Raw genomic sequence first — 15,947 nt, 5'->3', positions numbered from 1 at the left:
CAATATAAATTGATCAAATAGTCATTAGACCCCCCCCCCCCCCCCCTCCCCTTTTTTTCTCTCTTATATTTGTTCGTTCTAAGGCACCAGGTCCCATATGCGAAATTGAGAAACAAGTCCCGAAAATTGTCTCAAATAAAAGGGAAAGTAGAGGAGAGTTGGTTATAGAAACATTAAACCTGTAAATTGAGTTTTGAAAATGCATTATATATTTGTTAATTGACGTCAGATGAACAATCAATTAATACAAGAAATGCGCAAGTTCGGGTAATGCAACTTTAAATTAATCATTATTTTGATAAAATCACACTATTTGTAGAGAAATAATTTGTTGTATCAAATTGATAATTTGTTATATCAAAATCGGAAATCTGTTATTTAAGAATTGAATGCTTCTTTTTTGTAACTTTTGGTTGTAAAAGCGTTGACCGAAGTACATTTTGAAGACTAAAATAGTGATATTACCTAAAAGAAATCATTGTTTATGTGTGCTATCAAGGTAATTAGTCTTCAACCTTTGAAATATTTAGTGTTCCCCTCTCATGAAATATTTAATTGATTTCTTTAATAGGGGGTTGATGCTTACAAGGAAGCTATTAAACCAAGAGTTCAAAATGGTAAAGTTGAGATCATTCCTTCGTAAATTTTACGAACGCCATCCCGAGCAGATTGACCGTTATGGAATAACCGTTTCGCAGAATATATCGGATAACTGTTCCTTATGTCGTAACTACAACCCCTTCCCTTTTCACGAATGTGATCTACCGAATCAGACTATTATTGGGGTTTGTGATAACATGAGCAACACGGCGGGTGGCAGGATCGGCTTACCCTTCAGGAGCACCTGAGATCACCCCCAGTTTTTTGTGGAATTCGTGTTGCTTAGTCTTTAGTTTTCTATGATGTGTCTAAAATTATAAACTATTTCCATTGGTAAATAAGTCAAAATAAAATAATCAAATGAAAAAAATGGTGAACAATCATGATTAATTATAATATACGATGTCTATATTTTCAGCAATTTTTATAAGAAACGTTAACTCAGGGGAAGAAACCACAGTACAGTAAATGGCTCAAATAAGTTTTTATTAAAGTTTAAAATTTAAAACTACCTACGGGTACAGTTTGTTTATGTATAAAACCACTCATAAATTTAAATCGATTTATAATACATGTATGTAATATCTATATTTACTATGTTTAAATGTACTAAATTTAGATAATGGTAATCCAAAATAGAATCAAAACTGAAATAAGGTGAGGAAGCTTTTTTTATTTTTACGTTATTTTTAGTCCTTTTTACTAGAATAGTTTTATTCTCAACTCTTGACAAAGTGTACAGCGTAATTTGAAGCACTCGGACACCTTACCCCTTCATGCCCAGTATAAAAATGTGCCTTTGCAAAAAATTGAGGAAGTGACCAATTATTTGCTTTTTGAGTATTGACAACCAAGCTTAGCAATTAGCCATTTGATTTCTTTTCTCTTATACTAAAATATACTAGCTTGTTTAACACATATCTCTAAAGCAGTAAACATTTTAAAATTAATGAGACTTTTCCCTTCCGGATGTAAAACTCTTTGGTGTATTTAAGAGGGGCGACATTTCGCCTGTGCGGGATGTATAAATACACGACCACGTTCAGTAAGACTGGAAACTTCAACCCGTGATGCCCATTGTAGCAAGTTTAGCACACTCCCACCGCGTTCAACAACTTTCTTATGGATCCGTAGGAGGTTTGATGTAAAGCAGAACATATCTCTATCCAACATATATTTCTAATGACAACCGAAATACACATTAATAATTCATTTCGACTTTTCGAACCTACCTATTATATGTATTGTTTACTTTAATTAACTCTTCTTCAACATACATGAAATATTTACCACTGGACATTTGACAACTAACCACCAATCAATAAATTTCCTTCCATTTGTGTATTCAAAGTCTATTTTTACATTAAAATTATATTTGACAAATGCATTTTGCCTGTCATTAAAAAAACATAAATAAGAATTTAAGAATCACACCGAACTTAACTGCAAATATTGGGCTTACATGCTCGGTAGGGACTAAGGAAGTGCACGAAAACAAGATGATACTAATTCAAGTACTGTTCTTAGATGTTACTCAACAATCGCAGTACAGAGGCCAAACACAAAATAAAGACATTTAGTATTCAACCAATAAATTAAAAGACGAATAAGACATAAAATATTGAGTATATAATTTGGTACTAAATAAAGTTGATTGGACAACTAAATATAGCATAATAATTTTTTTTATACAACATATGAATCAAATAAGGTTCCAAGCTGTATATCATTTCTTTTTAAAAGTCGTCCATTAAGTTTACGATTTATCATTAGACCTTTCGAACTATATTAACTTGCACAAACTTTACATTGAGCGTTTTTATAGACTATGTAGTTTCAAACCGAGTAGTTTTAACAAAAAAAATCAAATGTATGTTGTATAATGCCAGTAAGGTTTAATTTTATAGATAGATGGGGAACAGCAGTAGTAGTGAAGATGAATCAGGTACTTTATTAATATTCAATCATCTTAATTCTTTAAGTACATTTGTAACCTAACTATATGATTTTTTCAAATTGAAACCGAGGTTTTTTAACTGATGCGATATTTAGCTTGTTTCTGGTACGATCTTTAAATTAGCTTGCTTAAATAATTTATAGAGCGTGTTCTGAAAAGTAACAAAAACGTTTGATACTATTTCTACTGATCTCTTAAGGACCTAAAGAATCTTAGTTTAGCCTAGTATGCAAATAAAAATAAAAAGGGCCTTAACAATCCCAAGTTTAGCCTAAGCAAGCGAATAAAAACATACACATTTTCAACTGCAATGCATTCATGTTTTTCATCTAGCATGATATATGCAACGTGAACATGGTAGCTAGATATAAAACCAGGAATATGACATTTATTTTCCATTCGTTCGGTGTCTTTTAGCCTTTGATTTTGCCATTTGATCGGTGATTTTTCTGTTTTGGATTTTCCTTGGAGTTCGGTACTTTTGTTAGTTTGTTTTAGATTTATGAGTTTGACTGTCCCTTTGGTATCTTTCGTCCCTCTTTTATTACCATAGAATGAAATGAGCTTTTAATTTAGTTATTATTGCTGAAAATTTCTCATAAAGCCATGATCATACCTTTGGTTCATTACACATTCATTCGTACATTACACATCTCCAGCCGTTTCATTGACACTATGTGTGGTAGTGCATGTACGTTTGTAATAAAATAGTACAAGATACCAAAGCTAATTTCAGGTTACACAAGGGGAAATTTTACTCATAAATAAAACCGTGCTCGAAACAATATTTGTATATTCAAGGGTAAAAGTTCAATTTTCGTAAATGTTGTTATTTGTTCTACGTCCTTAAATTCCCAGTAATGAATATCAAAACTGTTATGAAAGTAATGTCCCTCAGGCAAGATGACTTTAGATTAATTTCTATAATCCTTTTTGGGTCTTAAAGACTTTTGATCATACATAATGTAGTTCATGAAATAATCAGAAATCTAGTATTTTATTTTAGAATATAATTCGCATGTAATTAGTTTTAAAAAAATCAACTCCTTTGTTCAATTAAAAGCAAAAGAAAATACGAAAACAGAAGAAAGACCACAGAAGAAACATATTAGGACTAGACGGACTCAGAGAAGAAAAAGATTTTTACAGATCGGAAAATTTTCTATAAGCGTGGTAAAAGGTTCTATTATTGATCAAACTGTAAGTAAACTCATCTACTATTAAAAAAATCATTTTTAAATGAAAATTTGATATTTGACCTAGTTATTTTTGAAGGTAAGTGGTATTTAATTATCTTAGGACCACAAATTAAAAAAAGAAAAGAAAACTTTAACTTATATCTTAACTTCACCCAGGAAAAGGGGCTTTCATTATTGTTCATCATCTTGGCAGATCTTGTTTTTTTCTGTTTTTCTTTCTCTTTTTAACGTTGCTCCTTACTCTTTATATTCCACGTCTTTAACAATTATTGTTGATATTTAACTAAAAATGTCTTTGTTATTAATAAATCCATGGTTTATGATGATATTCATATTACATTTGCTTGTACGTTGAATGTAGACTGATGTAATTGTGACTGGATCTGTACCTAGTCTTGAACTCAACAAAGCCAGGACATCAAAACTATTACTAGACAAAGCAGGTGATTCTATACAAGACGAATGCAAAGAAAAATATCCATCAGGCATCACATTCTCTGATGTAGCCATTACTGGACCCGGTCGTCTAGATTGCCAACATATATTCCATGTAACAATCCAGAAATTTTCTAGTAAAGGGGATGAAAAGGTATGTACATGTATATAAGAAATTGTATCCCGCCTCATGTTAGTGTGCCTCTCCCACGCGTGGTAATATATTTTATATTTCATGCATTACCTTGTCGCAAAAGATCCGAAAATTATCATTTTCCTTGTCTGAGCTAGAATGACAATAAATCTTAAAAAATGATGTAATTGAAGTATAAAATATCTTTATTTCACTACAAAAATTATGTAATATATGTATATACATGTATATATTTCACATCAAAATTGTTGCAATTAAAGTATCTATATTTTACTACAGAATTTAGAGAAATGTATAATGAACTGCTTAGCAGAGGCTGATAGACTTGGAATGACATCCATAGCATTCCCAGCCTTAGGAACTGGCTTTCTAGGATATCCACCGAAGTTGGTCGCAGCTGCAATGTTTCATGCTGTTGAAAATTTTGACAAGGGTCGCACAAAAGCATCTTTAAAAATTATCAATTGTGTAGTGTTTGCAGATGACACGTTTAAGGTAAGGAAAGTGTAACCACAATTACAATATACTAAGTCGAATAATGATTTTCATCGTTTATACGAGTTTTTGTTTTCTTCTGCATATTTATGTTCGAGGGATGTTTTCTTATTTCTTGAAATTATTAAAGTGCTTAAAAGTGAAAGAAACATATTAGAATACTTGCATGCACATTTCTGTGAAAATTCCATTTTTAGAAAAAAATAAAATATATCGCTACTCTCAATTTAAGTCGGCATAAATTAATGTTTTGGTCATGCATGCTTAAAATTGCTGCATTGCATCATACATTGTTTTGTTTTTATTGCTATAGAAATAGATAAGCACAAACCCAACTTCAAAATTTTATAAAATAATAATTGCATTAATACATGTATGTTTCATTTTAATACGTTATTTTGATTGGCTACACTGCAATCTTGCGTTACTCCTCAATAATTACATTAGATGTATGCTTCATTATAAAGTACACAAGTAAATTAAATAAAACTTGATAAAAATCGTGTTTTATGATCCTAGCTAAAAAATGCATCTTTTTGTAACTTCATAGGATTGTAAAAACGTTGACCGCGTGCACATTTTAAGAAAGAAGCGCTTCCGAGCTTCGTACAAAATGTACTTCGGTCAACGCTTTTACACCCCAAAAATGTTACAAAAAGAAACATTCATTTCTGAATTGAAAACCTTTTTTTTCTCAATTTTACAGGAAATTTTGACAGAAGCCAAGATTAGAGCAACTAGCAAAGGTAGTTAAAAATCAAATTATTTAATGGTAACGCACTTATTTTTTTAAAAATATCAATGTGATGTTTGAAGATAAAGAAAAGTGTTGGTCAGAAATTATTTAAATGCTTATATTTGAGGTTGCGGTAAATGAAGTAGAGTTAACCAAAGGACATCAAGTATGGGAAGCCAAAGCACACAGTCAGAAAAGTCAATATTTTAAAACTCCTATAAAGCGACAGAAAGAGACATTTAATTTTTTTTTTTTATAAAATGATTTTATTGTTGTACATTTAATCATAAAATTAAGAATCCAAGAGTGGAAGCACACGGTGCCAAAACTCAACCTTTTAACACTATAAAGCTACAGAAACAGGCAGTTTCTTATGATATTACGTTGTTGTACCTGTAGCAATACAATTAAGTGTCCAGATTGATTGTTTTACAAATTTCTGTTCATTTTTATGACATTGCTAGGAATAGCACATGCGATCATGATTGCGGTTATTTGGATAGAAAACAATCTGATGGGATAAAAGTATCTGTAATTTGTTATTTGTTTGTTTTTTTAATTTTATCATTAAAACTTTAGATATTTGCTTTTAAACAAAGAATATATTTAGCTGTTTATTATACCAATAACATAATTGACTCAACATTTATATCTCTAATGTATTAGAGGGAACATAACAAAACTTAACAAGTCATTACAAACAATAACATAACATACCATAAAATACATAACATATCAAATTTGTTTCCAAAGCTATAGACATACGAGTTAGGAAGAATGTTAATAACGTTTTATCAATAAAATGTTATGTTTGCAAAGGTCTTGAAGAATTGTCATTAGTGACACGTGCATCATGCAGCAGTAATATGGGGAAGATTCATATAAGTGTTATAGTAGACACAATAACGAGTCAGACGGTGAGTTATGTAGAAAGTGCCAAATAATGATGATAAATATTTTCTTAAGCGGGTTAAATAATTAAAAACTAAAAATCCGAAAAGAAACACTTAATATTTACATACTAAGTATGGTACAGTGTAACTTGTAAATTGAATGGTCACATTGCAATCATGATTTCATATATGGCCCAAAAGTAGTTTATAATTTCCACTTCAAAATCAATATCTTACTTTCCTTTATTATTATATATTCATGTACTGGTAAAGGCTTGTTAGAGACTCGTTGCAAAATGATAAAAAAATATATATATATGAGGATGAAATCATAACAGGCAGTGTCGATCATGTCCAAAATGAAGTCTAGAAACACTATGTCTCAAACGGAGGATACAATTTTATATTAAGAAATCATTCAGTTTAGTACCATGTAGATGAGAGAAAAATCGTACAAATTGAGAAGAGAACGTTTAATTGATAAGTTTTGCTAGTTTTTGTTTTTTATCTACTCGCAAATGGTTTATATGAGTGTTTTCCAAAACGAGTTGCCCAAATTACCTCGTGAAACAAAATTTTAAAGACAAATGGTCAACTAATCAATAATTATATACAAATATTATTATCATTGTAATTATTATTATCATTGTAATTATTATTATCATTGTAATTATTATTATCATTAGCAGTTGTAGTAATAGTATATGTATATGTAATCGATTAATTTGAACATGATACAACTCTTTTGGTGTAATCTTATCATTTGTCTTTTTTTAAAGCTCGAAAATAATACTCTCAAATATGTAACTTTTTTTTCGAAATGATCGCAGTTTATAGTCATACATTTACTTAGTAGGGTATATAGTGTTATTATCTTTTAGGCTGACGTAATTGTTTGCACTTGTTCATCAAATCTGAAGCTATGTTCACGACCTGGTTTACCTAAAAATTTAGTTGAGGTTGCAGGATCCGTTATCCAGTCAGAACTTGACAGGAGATATCCAAATGGCATGAAAGTCGGTGATTTAGTTGTTACCAATGGTTACAATCTCAAGTGCAGAAAAGTGTACTTTGGTTGCTTATCTCCATTCTTTGGTGAAAAGAAAGAAGACCAGTTACCTGAACAGGTGATTATCAGTTTTGATTCTTTTTACCTCAATCCTTATTAGAGTGAGGGCTAGACCAAATTATCTTTTAAAGTTATCAGAAATGTCCTAAATATTTAGAACGAAAATGTATCTTAAAAGCGATATTATGATAGGAGCAAATAGAGCCTCTTACTCTTTGGGGATATCTAGAATTTGAATTTCCCACTCGAACATCACTGAAGACTGGGAGTTCTCAATTGTCGAAATGCGCACCTGGAGTTGGAAAAAATGAAACCAAATATGTTATAACTATCACTGATTCGACACCTGCTCTTGTCCATCCCTCCATGTTACCAGTAGCCCAGTAATTCACGCTTTGCTTATGTGCTCGCTTAAAAAAAGAAATTGGTTTTATTTAAATTCGCTGTTGTATATCGTGGCTAATCTTGTTTGCAAGTGGGAGTATTACACATTTGGTATATATTTTGACGTGTAAGATATTCTCATAATTATTAACTATCGTGTATCCAATATAGATTTTACTTTATTAACTGAAATAATGTGAAGAAAAATATATCCATGTTACCAGAAATTTAACGTTAATTTAATAATTGGCTTGATCATAAGAATTTACATAGTACATTTTCACAGTAGGGGTTGCATGTATTTTCTGAAAGAAAATATATAATACTGTTTCTATGTCATTTTTTGTTCCTTTTTTTCTCTAGACTAAGATATAGTCGTAACATATATTAAACATGTCAAAGGTATTCACTGGACAGGTTCCATTAGAAAAGGGAAACTAAATTTTATAAAACTTATTTGTAATAAGTTTAAAATCGCTAAAAGTGGTATACTTGAATTCCTGGCGAAATTCCCACATGTGAGAAACTAAATTATTTTCGTTCTGTGTTAATCTATTTTCAGATAAGTGTTTTACCTATGATATCATTTAGATATACATTTACATGTTTTGATTATTCTTTTATTCTCATGCAAGAGTTTGTAAATAGTTTTTTCTATATTTTGAGAAATTACATTTTTCTAAAGGTCCTGTACAGTTTTGTATACAAATGTTTAGCCTCTGCAAGCAAGCATGGTTGTAAATCATTAACCTTGCCGGCATTAGGAACAGGTTACCTAAAATTTCCACCAGATCTGGCTGCGTCCAAAGTTATACAGGCCATTAAGGATTTCCATAACAAAGAGCAACAAACATCTCTCAGAGAAGTCAAGATAGTAATTTTTGGTGGCACCAATGACTGGGCAAAAATAGAAAAGGTATATCAATTTCTTTAGCATTTACAGTGGGACACTTTTCCCAAGTACAATGTTTTATACTGCACTCGTTTTATTTGAGCAGTCAAAATGCGTTGACCGTATATTTCTATGTCATATACAGTCACTGACCCGATATCACTTTTCCTCATGAATATTTGAATAGAAATTGCCGAAATGATATTGAATTATTCATACGACCTCTTCAACCTGTTCTTGTTTCAAATGCATACAACGATGCGTGGAACGACTCAACATTGTTTCTTTTGCAATTATTGAAAAAAAAACATATTTAATTTGTTAATATGTTTTGTTTGCAATCTATAAATCATTATGTTTTATGCTTATGGTTGATATTTAAGTCCCTACTCAAACGATTTCGTTCACCATCGAGTGTTGGTTTCAACAGGTAAAATGTCAAGTCATTGCACTATTATTGTCTCTATATATATACTTGACGCAAAAGAGTTGTTTTCGGGTGGAAATTTAACTTATCATAAAGAGAAGTTACCAATATCACAGTATTCATTTACTAGTTTACTTTTTCTAACCCTGTCTAATGAAGGAGATATCAAATTGTTTTACATCAATTCTCTGTAAAAATCGACCAAATATGAAAAATTTTGGCCAGATTATTTTTTTTCGATTACTTTTTTTTAAGTTGAAATGGTTCAAACTAACAGTCAAATTGAAAAAAGAAAATAAAAAAAATCTGTATAGTCTGGTTGCCATGGAAACAACGTGACATCATATGTATATATTAGTATAGCAAGGAGAAATGGCTAACATCTCATTTTATGGTAAAAATGAGATAAAGCATAACATTTTTTGTTATTTTCATTGGTATAAGAGACCATTTCAATCATTTAAACTGCTAACTGACACATTTTTCGAATAAAAACAGGTTTTTGATACATAAGGTGGTCCACTTAACACAAAAATCGGCATGATTTTTGCTGATTTTTGGCATTTTTTACACCTGATTTTACCGAAAACGCAGAAATCCTCACATAAAAGCCTATAAAATATAAAATTATGGATGTTTTGTCAACAAAATGGTGCAAAAAAATTCTTGGGTAAATGTTGCAGAAAGTTGCCAATAGAGGAATTCTAGTCATAGTAATTTACCCTGAAATTCCCCCTTTTTTAGGCTCTATTGTAAATAAATATGTCATATGAATATTTTCATGATAAAATAGTCCGTTCTTATGAAAAAAAATAATTTTAGATGTGTTGAGGGTAATTATATCATATAACATATTCCAGCAATTGAAAATTTCATGCTCAAACTAATCTGGATGTAATTTTGAAAAATGAGTTATTTCCCTTTTTGAAAATCTCCGTTCAAGAGATAGAAAAAAAACTATATTCCACACATAGTGACATACCAATTACAAATGTTGCCTGTCCAATTTTAAAACAATTTTCGGACATAATTTTTGACATTTATTACAATGAATAATCAAGAGCTATCTGCCCAAAAATTTTCAGATGAATTGGATAACCGGTTGTTGGGTTGCTACCCCTGACGTTTTTGCCGTTTTTGGTTATTATCTTGAATATTATTATAGATAGAGATAATCTGTAAACAGCAATAATGTTCAGCAAAAAGAGATCTACAAATAAGTCAGGATGACTAAAATGTTAAGTTGACCCCTTAAGGAGTTATTGCCCTTTGTAGTCATTTTTTACCAATTTTTCGTAATTTTTTGTAATCTTATACAAAAATCTTCTACTCTAAAACTACTGGGCTAAATTTAACTAATCTTAGCCACAATAATTATTAAGGTATCTAGTTTAAAAAATGTGTGCGATGACCCATTCAACCAACCAAGATGGCCGCCATGGCTAAAAATAGAACATAGGGATAAAATGTAGATTTTGGTTTATAACTCTGAAACTAAAGCATTTAGAGCAAATCTGACAAAATTAAATTGTTTATCAAGCCAATTTCTTTCTGCCCTGACATTTTCAGATGAATTGTTGGGTTGCTGAATACTATTATAGATAGCGATAAACTGTAAAAAGCAATAATGTTCAGCATTCTACAAATGAGTCAACATGACCAAAATGGTCAGTTGCCCCCTTTAGGAGTTATTGCCCTTTATATTCATTTTTTTTTTACAATTTTCATTAATTTGGTAAAGAGGTAAGGCCAATTTCCCCTCATTGCAATTCTTTTCATTCGATAAGGTAGGTAAATCATGTTTTAAATAGCCCGATAGATGCTAATTATAGTACATTAAAATACGTCACATCATCTATTTCCATACCGTGAACAGGTATTCCTACAAAAAACAAGGCCAAGACTATTGATTTTTTTATATTGATTTTATCTAATTGTTAACACCCTACATGCGCATAAGGTACCATACCACGTAACTTGTCAAGACGCCAAATAATATTGAACAAATTCAAATGGGATGTTGTTTTTCTCATTTTGAATATATGTATATCTGTATTTGACCTGGTCTTTTAAGGTTTAATTGTCGATAAGATAAGATAAGATAAGATAATATATATTTTAACCGGAGAACATCTTACATCAGCTGGCCATAGAACACCTTGTGTTACTAACACATGTTATATGGCCTTTTCTGGCATTTTAACAAATCGACCCTTCGTTGTAATACAGATTCAACAGCTTCTTGATGTTTTACCTACTGACAATCACAATTTTTAGTGTAATTGATTTGTTCTGTGGTGGTGTCGTATTTTCTGATGACTTAGGTACCGGTGTAGGGACGGTAGAAAGAATAAAGAAAGGTAATGTACAGGCACGGGTACTTCTTCAGTTGTTCTTTGCATATATGTTATCAATGTAAACACATGAATATCAAGTGGAAAGGGATTAATATAAGTTGCAAAACTTGTTTCCCGATCCACTATAAATAAATATGTTTACTTATAGTATATATTTGTTTAGGGGCCAGCTGAAGGACGCCTCCGGGTGCGGGAATTTCTCGCTACATTGAAGACCTGTTGGTGACCCTCTGCTGTTGTTTTTTATTTGGTCGGGTTGTTGTCTCTTTGACACATTCCCCATTTCCATTCTCAATTTTATTAAACTACATGAATATAAATTAAGTCAAGAGTATGGACAGTCATAGGAATGCACGCAATGAGCGTTTTTTTTAATAAAATGATTTATACTATATAGTCAAAATGAACCAGAATGCCTCTATAAATTAAACAAAAATCCGAAAAAATATGAAAGAAACATTAAAATCTAATATAACAACACAAAAATGCAAAATGTCTTAACGAGATTCGAACCCTAGCTTGAAATCAATCTTTCATGTGTAGCTCTATGCTCTACTGATTGAGCCACCGCGGTACTTGACCATAATATTCTTAATAAGGAGCTATATCGATACAATGTAGAGATGTTTCATTTTTTTTCCATTAAAAAGTTTTGTTTTGTTTTATTTTTGTGTTTTATGTTTGTTTTTATATAATAAGGACACACTAAACCAATTTCATGTTTGAGAGAAAATGTAGTATAAATTGTCACGAAAAAAATAACTGTTTTTTTTTGTTTGAAATGTTCTTCTTGGGGGATTCCCTGTTTTTCCAACCTAAAAACACCCTAAATTCCGCATATTGAACTCTCATCCTTTTTGAGGGTTAAACTAAATATTTATCACACATATCACACATATCATAATATATGTAAATCGAGATATTGATCAAAAAGCATTTTTTTTTATAATAAATTTTACTCTGTTGGCACTTTTTGAAATTGGTCCTCCTGTGAAAAAAAATCCGGACAAATTGGCCCTACCTCTTTTTGTAAATTTTAACAAAATGTATTCCTCTGTAACTAAAGGGCCAAGTTTATTATAGATGGAGAAAATTGTAACTAGCAAGAATGTTCAGTAAAGTAAGATCTACAAACACATCACCATCAACAAAACACAATTTTGTCATGAATCCATCTGTGTCCTTTGTTTGATATGTACACAAGGTGAGCGACACAGGCTCTTAAGAGCCTCTAGTTCTTATTCTTGTTTATAAAATATATTGTTTAAGAATATTTTTACAACTGTATCATGTGTATGATACATATATTGATGTGGAACTAAATGGGTATTGACTCAAACTCTATAGTCGGGTTGTTGTCTCTTTGGCACATTCCCCATTTCCATTCTCAATTTTATATTATGTAGATTATGCCAATCGATTAAGTGATACATTGACCTGTGTATATGATGTATATATGTTGTAGATTAATAAATTTTTATAATTCATTAATAATTCAGGCGTATATAAAAAGCTGTACTCCTCAAAGTGGAAATCCAAATGAAGGTAATTGCATCATGAATTAGTAACATTTAAAACTGAAGCAAAATAATCAGCTGTGAAAACTAGTTTTCATAAGAAGTTTACTTCTTAAATAATGATATAGAAATTAGTTTGGCGAACCAAAACTGGGTTCTCTGTCATTAAACCTAGGCTAACACAGTACGCGGAGTACACAACTTGTGCTTGAAACACCAAGTCTAGACTTTCAGTATTTTGATTGGTTGATTTCTGAGTCTGAGTATGATAGTTGTGCTCGATATTATCATTACTACAGGGCCTGGTATTTTTTTAAATCGATTAATAAAAAATGCACAGGGAAACTGCATATGAAGTTATAATTTGACTTTAGACTACCTTTCAATGGACAACTGAATATGTAATCCTTTTAAATTGAGTTAACATGGAGTTGAGATGTCTATATGGGAAATGAATGCAACAGTTGTATACCGGTGTTTAAAAGTTATACATTGATTGAGAGAAAACAAATACAGGTTACAAACTAACAGCGAGGGAAACACATAACAGTGAGTTGGAAAAACAACTTCCGTTTCCAATCTAATTGTACATACTACGTTAATCATATCTGAAGACTTAGCATCAACATTTAAACATAACCTCCAGTTCTTACCTTAACTCGTTTATTTTATGTATGGTTTTGTAAATCAAATAACATATACTCACATCTCCTATCTTTTATAGTGTTGTAGGCAATGAACACTATTATGCAGCTGTAATGTTTTTGTGTAATTTAGGTCATAAACAACCATTGCAAACAGTGCCACCAAAAGGAACCCGTGCTTACTTTAAATACAAATATCTGGAAGAACCGAAACCTCCATCCTACTGGACACATTTTAAGAATTCAAAAACAATAAAGGAATGGAATACTACTGCAAAAGGTAATACAGCTGTAAGGAAACAACCAGGTCTTAACATTTCAAAAGCCATTTCCAGTGCGTTTACGAAAACTTTACGAACACAGTGTACAATCGTTTCAATAGAAAGAATAGAAAACATATCACTGTATGAAAATTATGTCCATGAATGTCAGCGGATGTTTCGGAAGGCTAGTATTAATGGTGCTTGTATTCCATTGGCAAGTACAAAGGGGTCACGTGGTGAAGCAGCATGCATGAAGCACATTGATGATGACACAAAGAAATATCTTCATCCAGAAATTAATGAGGTTTATTTGTTTCATGGCACGAAAAGAAATCTGGTCGATATCATTGGACAGCAAGGGTTTGATGACAGATTGGCAAAAATGAACTTTGGAAGACTTCGACTTGGAAATGGGGTTTACTCTGCAGAGGAATCCTATGTTTCTAAAGGCTACACAGGTATCTAGATTGTTTTTCAAATTTCAACCTTTGTGCACGATATGTAGTATTTCATAAACATCAAAATGCTCTGTTTGTGTGCATTTAGAACATGAAATGTGGTATGGATACATTCCCCCCATACTAAATGTTATCGTGATAAAACAAAATTGAAAGTTTAGAATGAAGTAATGATTAAGATGAATCATATCCATATAGTTAAGTGTTATTCATCAACAAAAGAAAAAATGAAGCCAAAAACTACCTGTCATTTAAGCATTCTTCAGATTATATTTACATCCGAACAATCGTAATTTGGCCTAATTCATTGACAGGAAATAATGTAATTCGCTTTCTAGAATTGAAAATATGTTTTTCTTTGTCAATAGTTACGTTAAAAAAATCACTGACAAGGAGAAATGTGTATCAAAAAGAAAACCCCAGTATTACTGTCTTCATGAACATTATCTATCAATTATCATTTTAAATAAAATTGGTTTCGTTTAAATTCAGATGGTAATGACCAGTGTAAAATGTTCCTGATGAGAGTTTGTCTTGGTGACGTATACACAACACCACAAAACATAGAGAAACTGACCCGACCACCATGTAAATCTGGATGTATAGGAGTATGTACCGATCACCCCGACTTGTTTGATTCAGTAGTTGGGGAGTGGCCAGGAATGTGCAGAGAATTTACAGTTTACGACCGAGCTAAATGTTATCCGGAGTATATCATAACATACACAATTCCATAAAACACTATATTGCTGAAAATGTGCATGCAATGTATATTTTTACTTCAAATTATGATTATAAATGTTTCTTGAATGTATATAAAACTGTTTAGATTTGATTGGTGGCATTTTCATTCATAACCCTCCTATCTATTTCTTGTATGATTCCTTCGCAAAGGTCATCTCCTGGCGTCCGTTTATTTACGTACATGTAGCCCATTTCTTAGACTAAAACTGATAGACCATCATGCAACCTTGAACCAATTTTATTTAGAGTTATTGAAACTGTAAAGTTATTTGTGTTTTGCACAGAACCTACAAATGTAAATAGCGGAATGGAAAATTAATGATACATTAAAGCGACAGTTGTTTACCGATGTTCATATCTTATAAATCGATTAAGAAGCCACACACCAAGACTACATACAAAACCTGAGGGAATCTCAATTATCTCCAAAAGTACCACAGCAGGGTGCTTCGACAAGGTAGACGTATCCTGCTGTGCATGCATCAACCGCCAGGTGACTCTACAAGATCTAAGGCCGCGAAAAAATGTCGCTTAAGTGACAAATGAGATCGTCCAAAAAGATCGTGATTATAACCGTAAAACGTAAGCTGTGTCGATTTCAGTCGAACTTCCGCATAACTCTTCCGGGTATTACATCGTCACTGATGAGGCTTTGTTGACGAAAAGCTCGTCGGGCGTACACAATTATATTCCTGGTATCCATGATGATTTTATTGATGTATG

The 15,947-nt window shown here is 31.6% G+C and overlaps 1 protein-coding gene across 1 annotated transcript; it reads left to right on the top strand.

The window, feature by feature from the left end:
• The first annotated feature begins 1,148 nt into the window (after nucleotides 1-1,148).
• LOC139514423 (protein mono-ADP-ribosyltransferase PARP15-like) lies at nucleotides 1,149-15,315 on the top strand. The gene is made up of 12 exons (XM_071303643.1): nucleotides 1,149-1,257; nucleotides 2,508-2,545; nucleotides 3,621-3,757; nucleotides 4,118-4,345; nucleotides 4,625-4,840; nucleotides 5,547-5,586; nucleotides 6,396-6,493; nucleotides 7,351-7,596; nucleotides 8,608-8,838; nucleotides 13,098-13,143; nucleotides 13,893-14,480; nucleotides 14,973-15,315. Exons 2-12 carry the CDS (start codon nucleotides 2,512-2,514, stop codon nucleotides 15,215-15,217), a joined length of 2,109 nt encoding a protein of 702 aa, XP_071159744.1. The 5' UTR covers nucleotides 1,149-1,257; nucleotides 2,508-2,511; the 3' UTR covers nucleotides 15,218-15,315.
• Nucleotides 15,316-15,947: the final 632 nt, after the last annotated feature.

Source organism: Mytilus edulis, chromosome 1 (genome assembly GCF_963676685.1).
Source record: "Mytilus edulis chromosome 1, xbMytEdul2.2, whole genome shotgun sequence".
NCBI classification, from domain to species: domain Eukaryota; kingdom Metazoa; phylum Mollusca; class Bivalvia; order Mytilida; family Mytilidae; genus Mytilus; species Mytilus edulis.
This window is presented reverse-complemented; position numbering and strand designations above follow the sequence as displayed.

What these genes read in the sequence shown, in the direction of transcription:
- LOC139514423 (XM_071303643.1), top strand. Translation starts at nt 2,512, where the DNA reads ATGGGGAACAGCAGTAGTAGTGAAGATGAATCAG. An exon ending in ACACAATAACGAGTCAGACG is followed by an intron (nt 6,494 to 7,350) that starts GTGAGTTATGTA and finishes ATTATCTTTTAG; the next exon opens with GCTGACGTAATTGTTTGCAC. An exon ending in ACTGGGCAAAAATAGAAAAG is followed by an intron (nt 8,839 to 13,097) that starts GTATATCAATTT and finishes TTAATAATTCAG; the next exon opens with GCGTATATAAAAAGCTGTAC.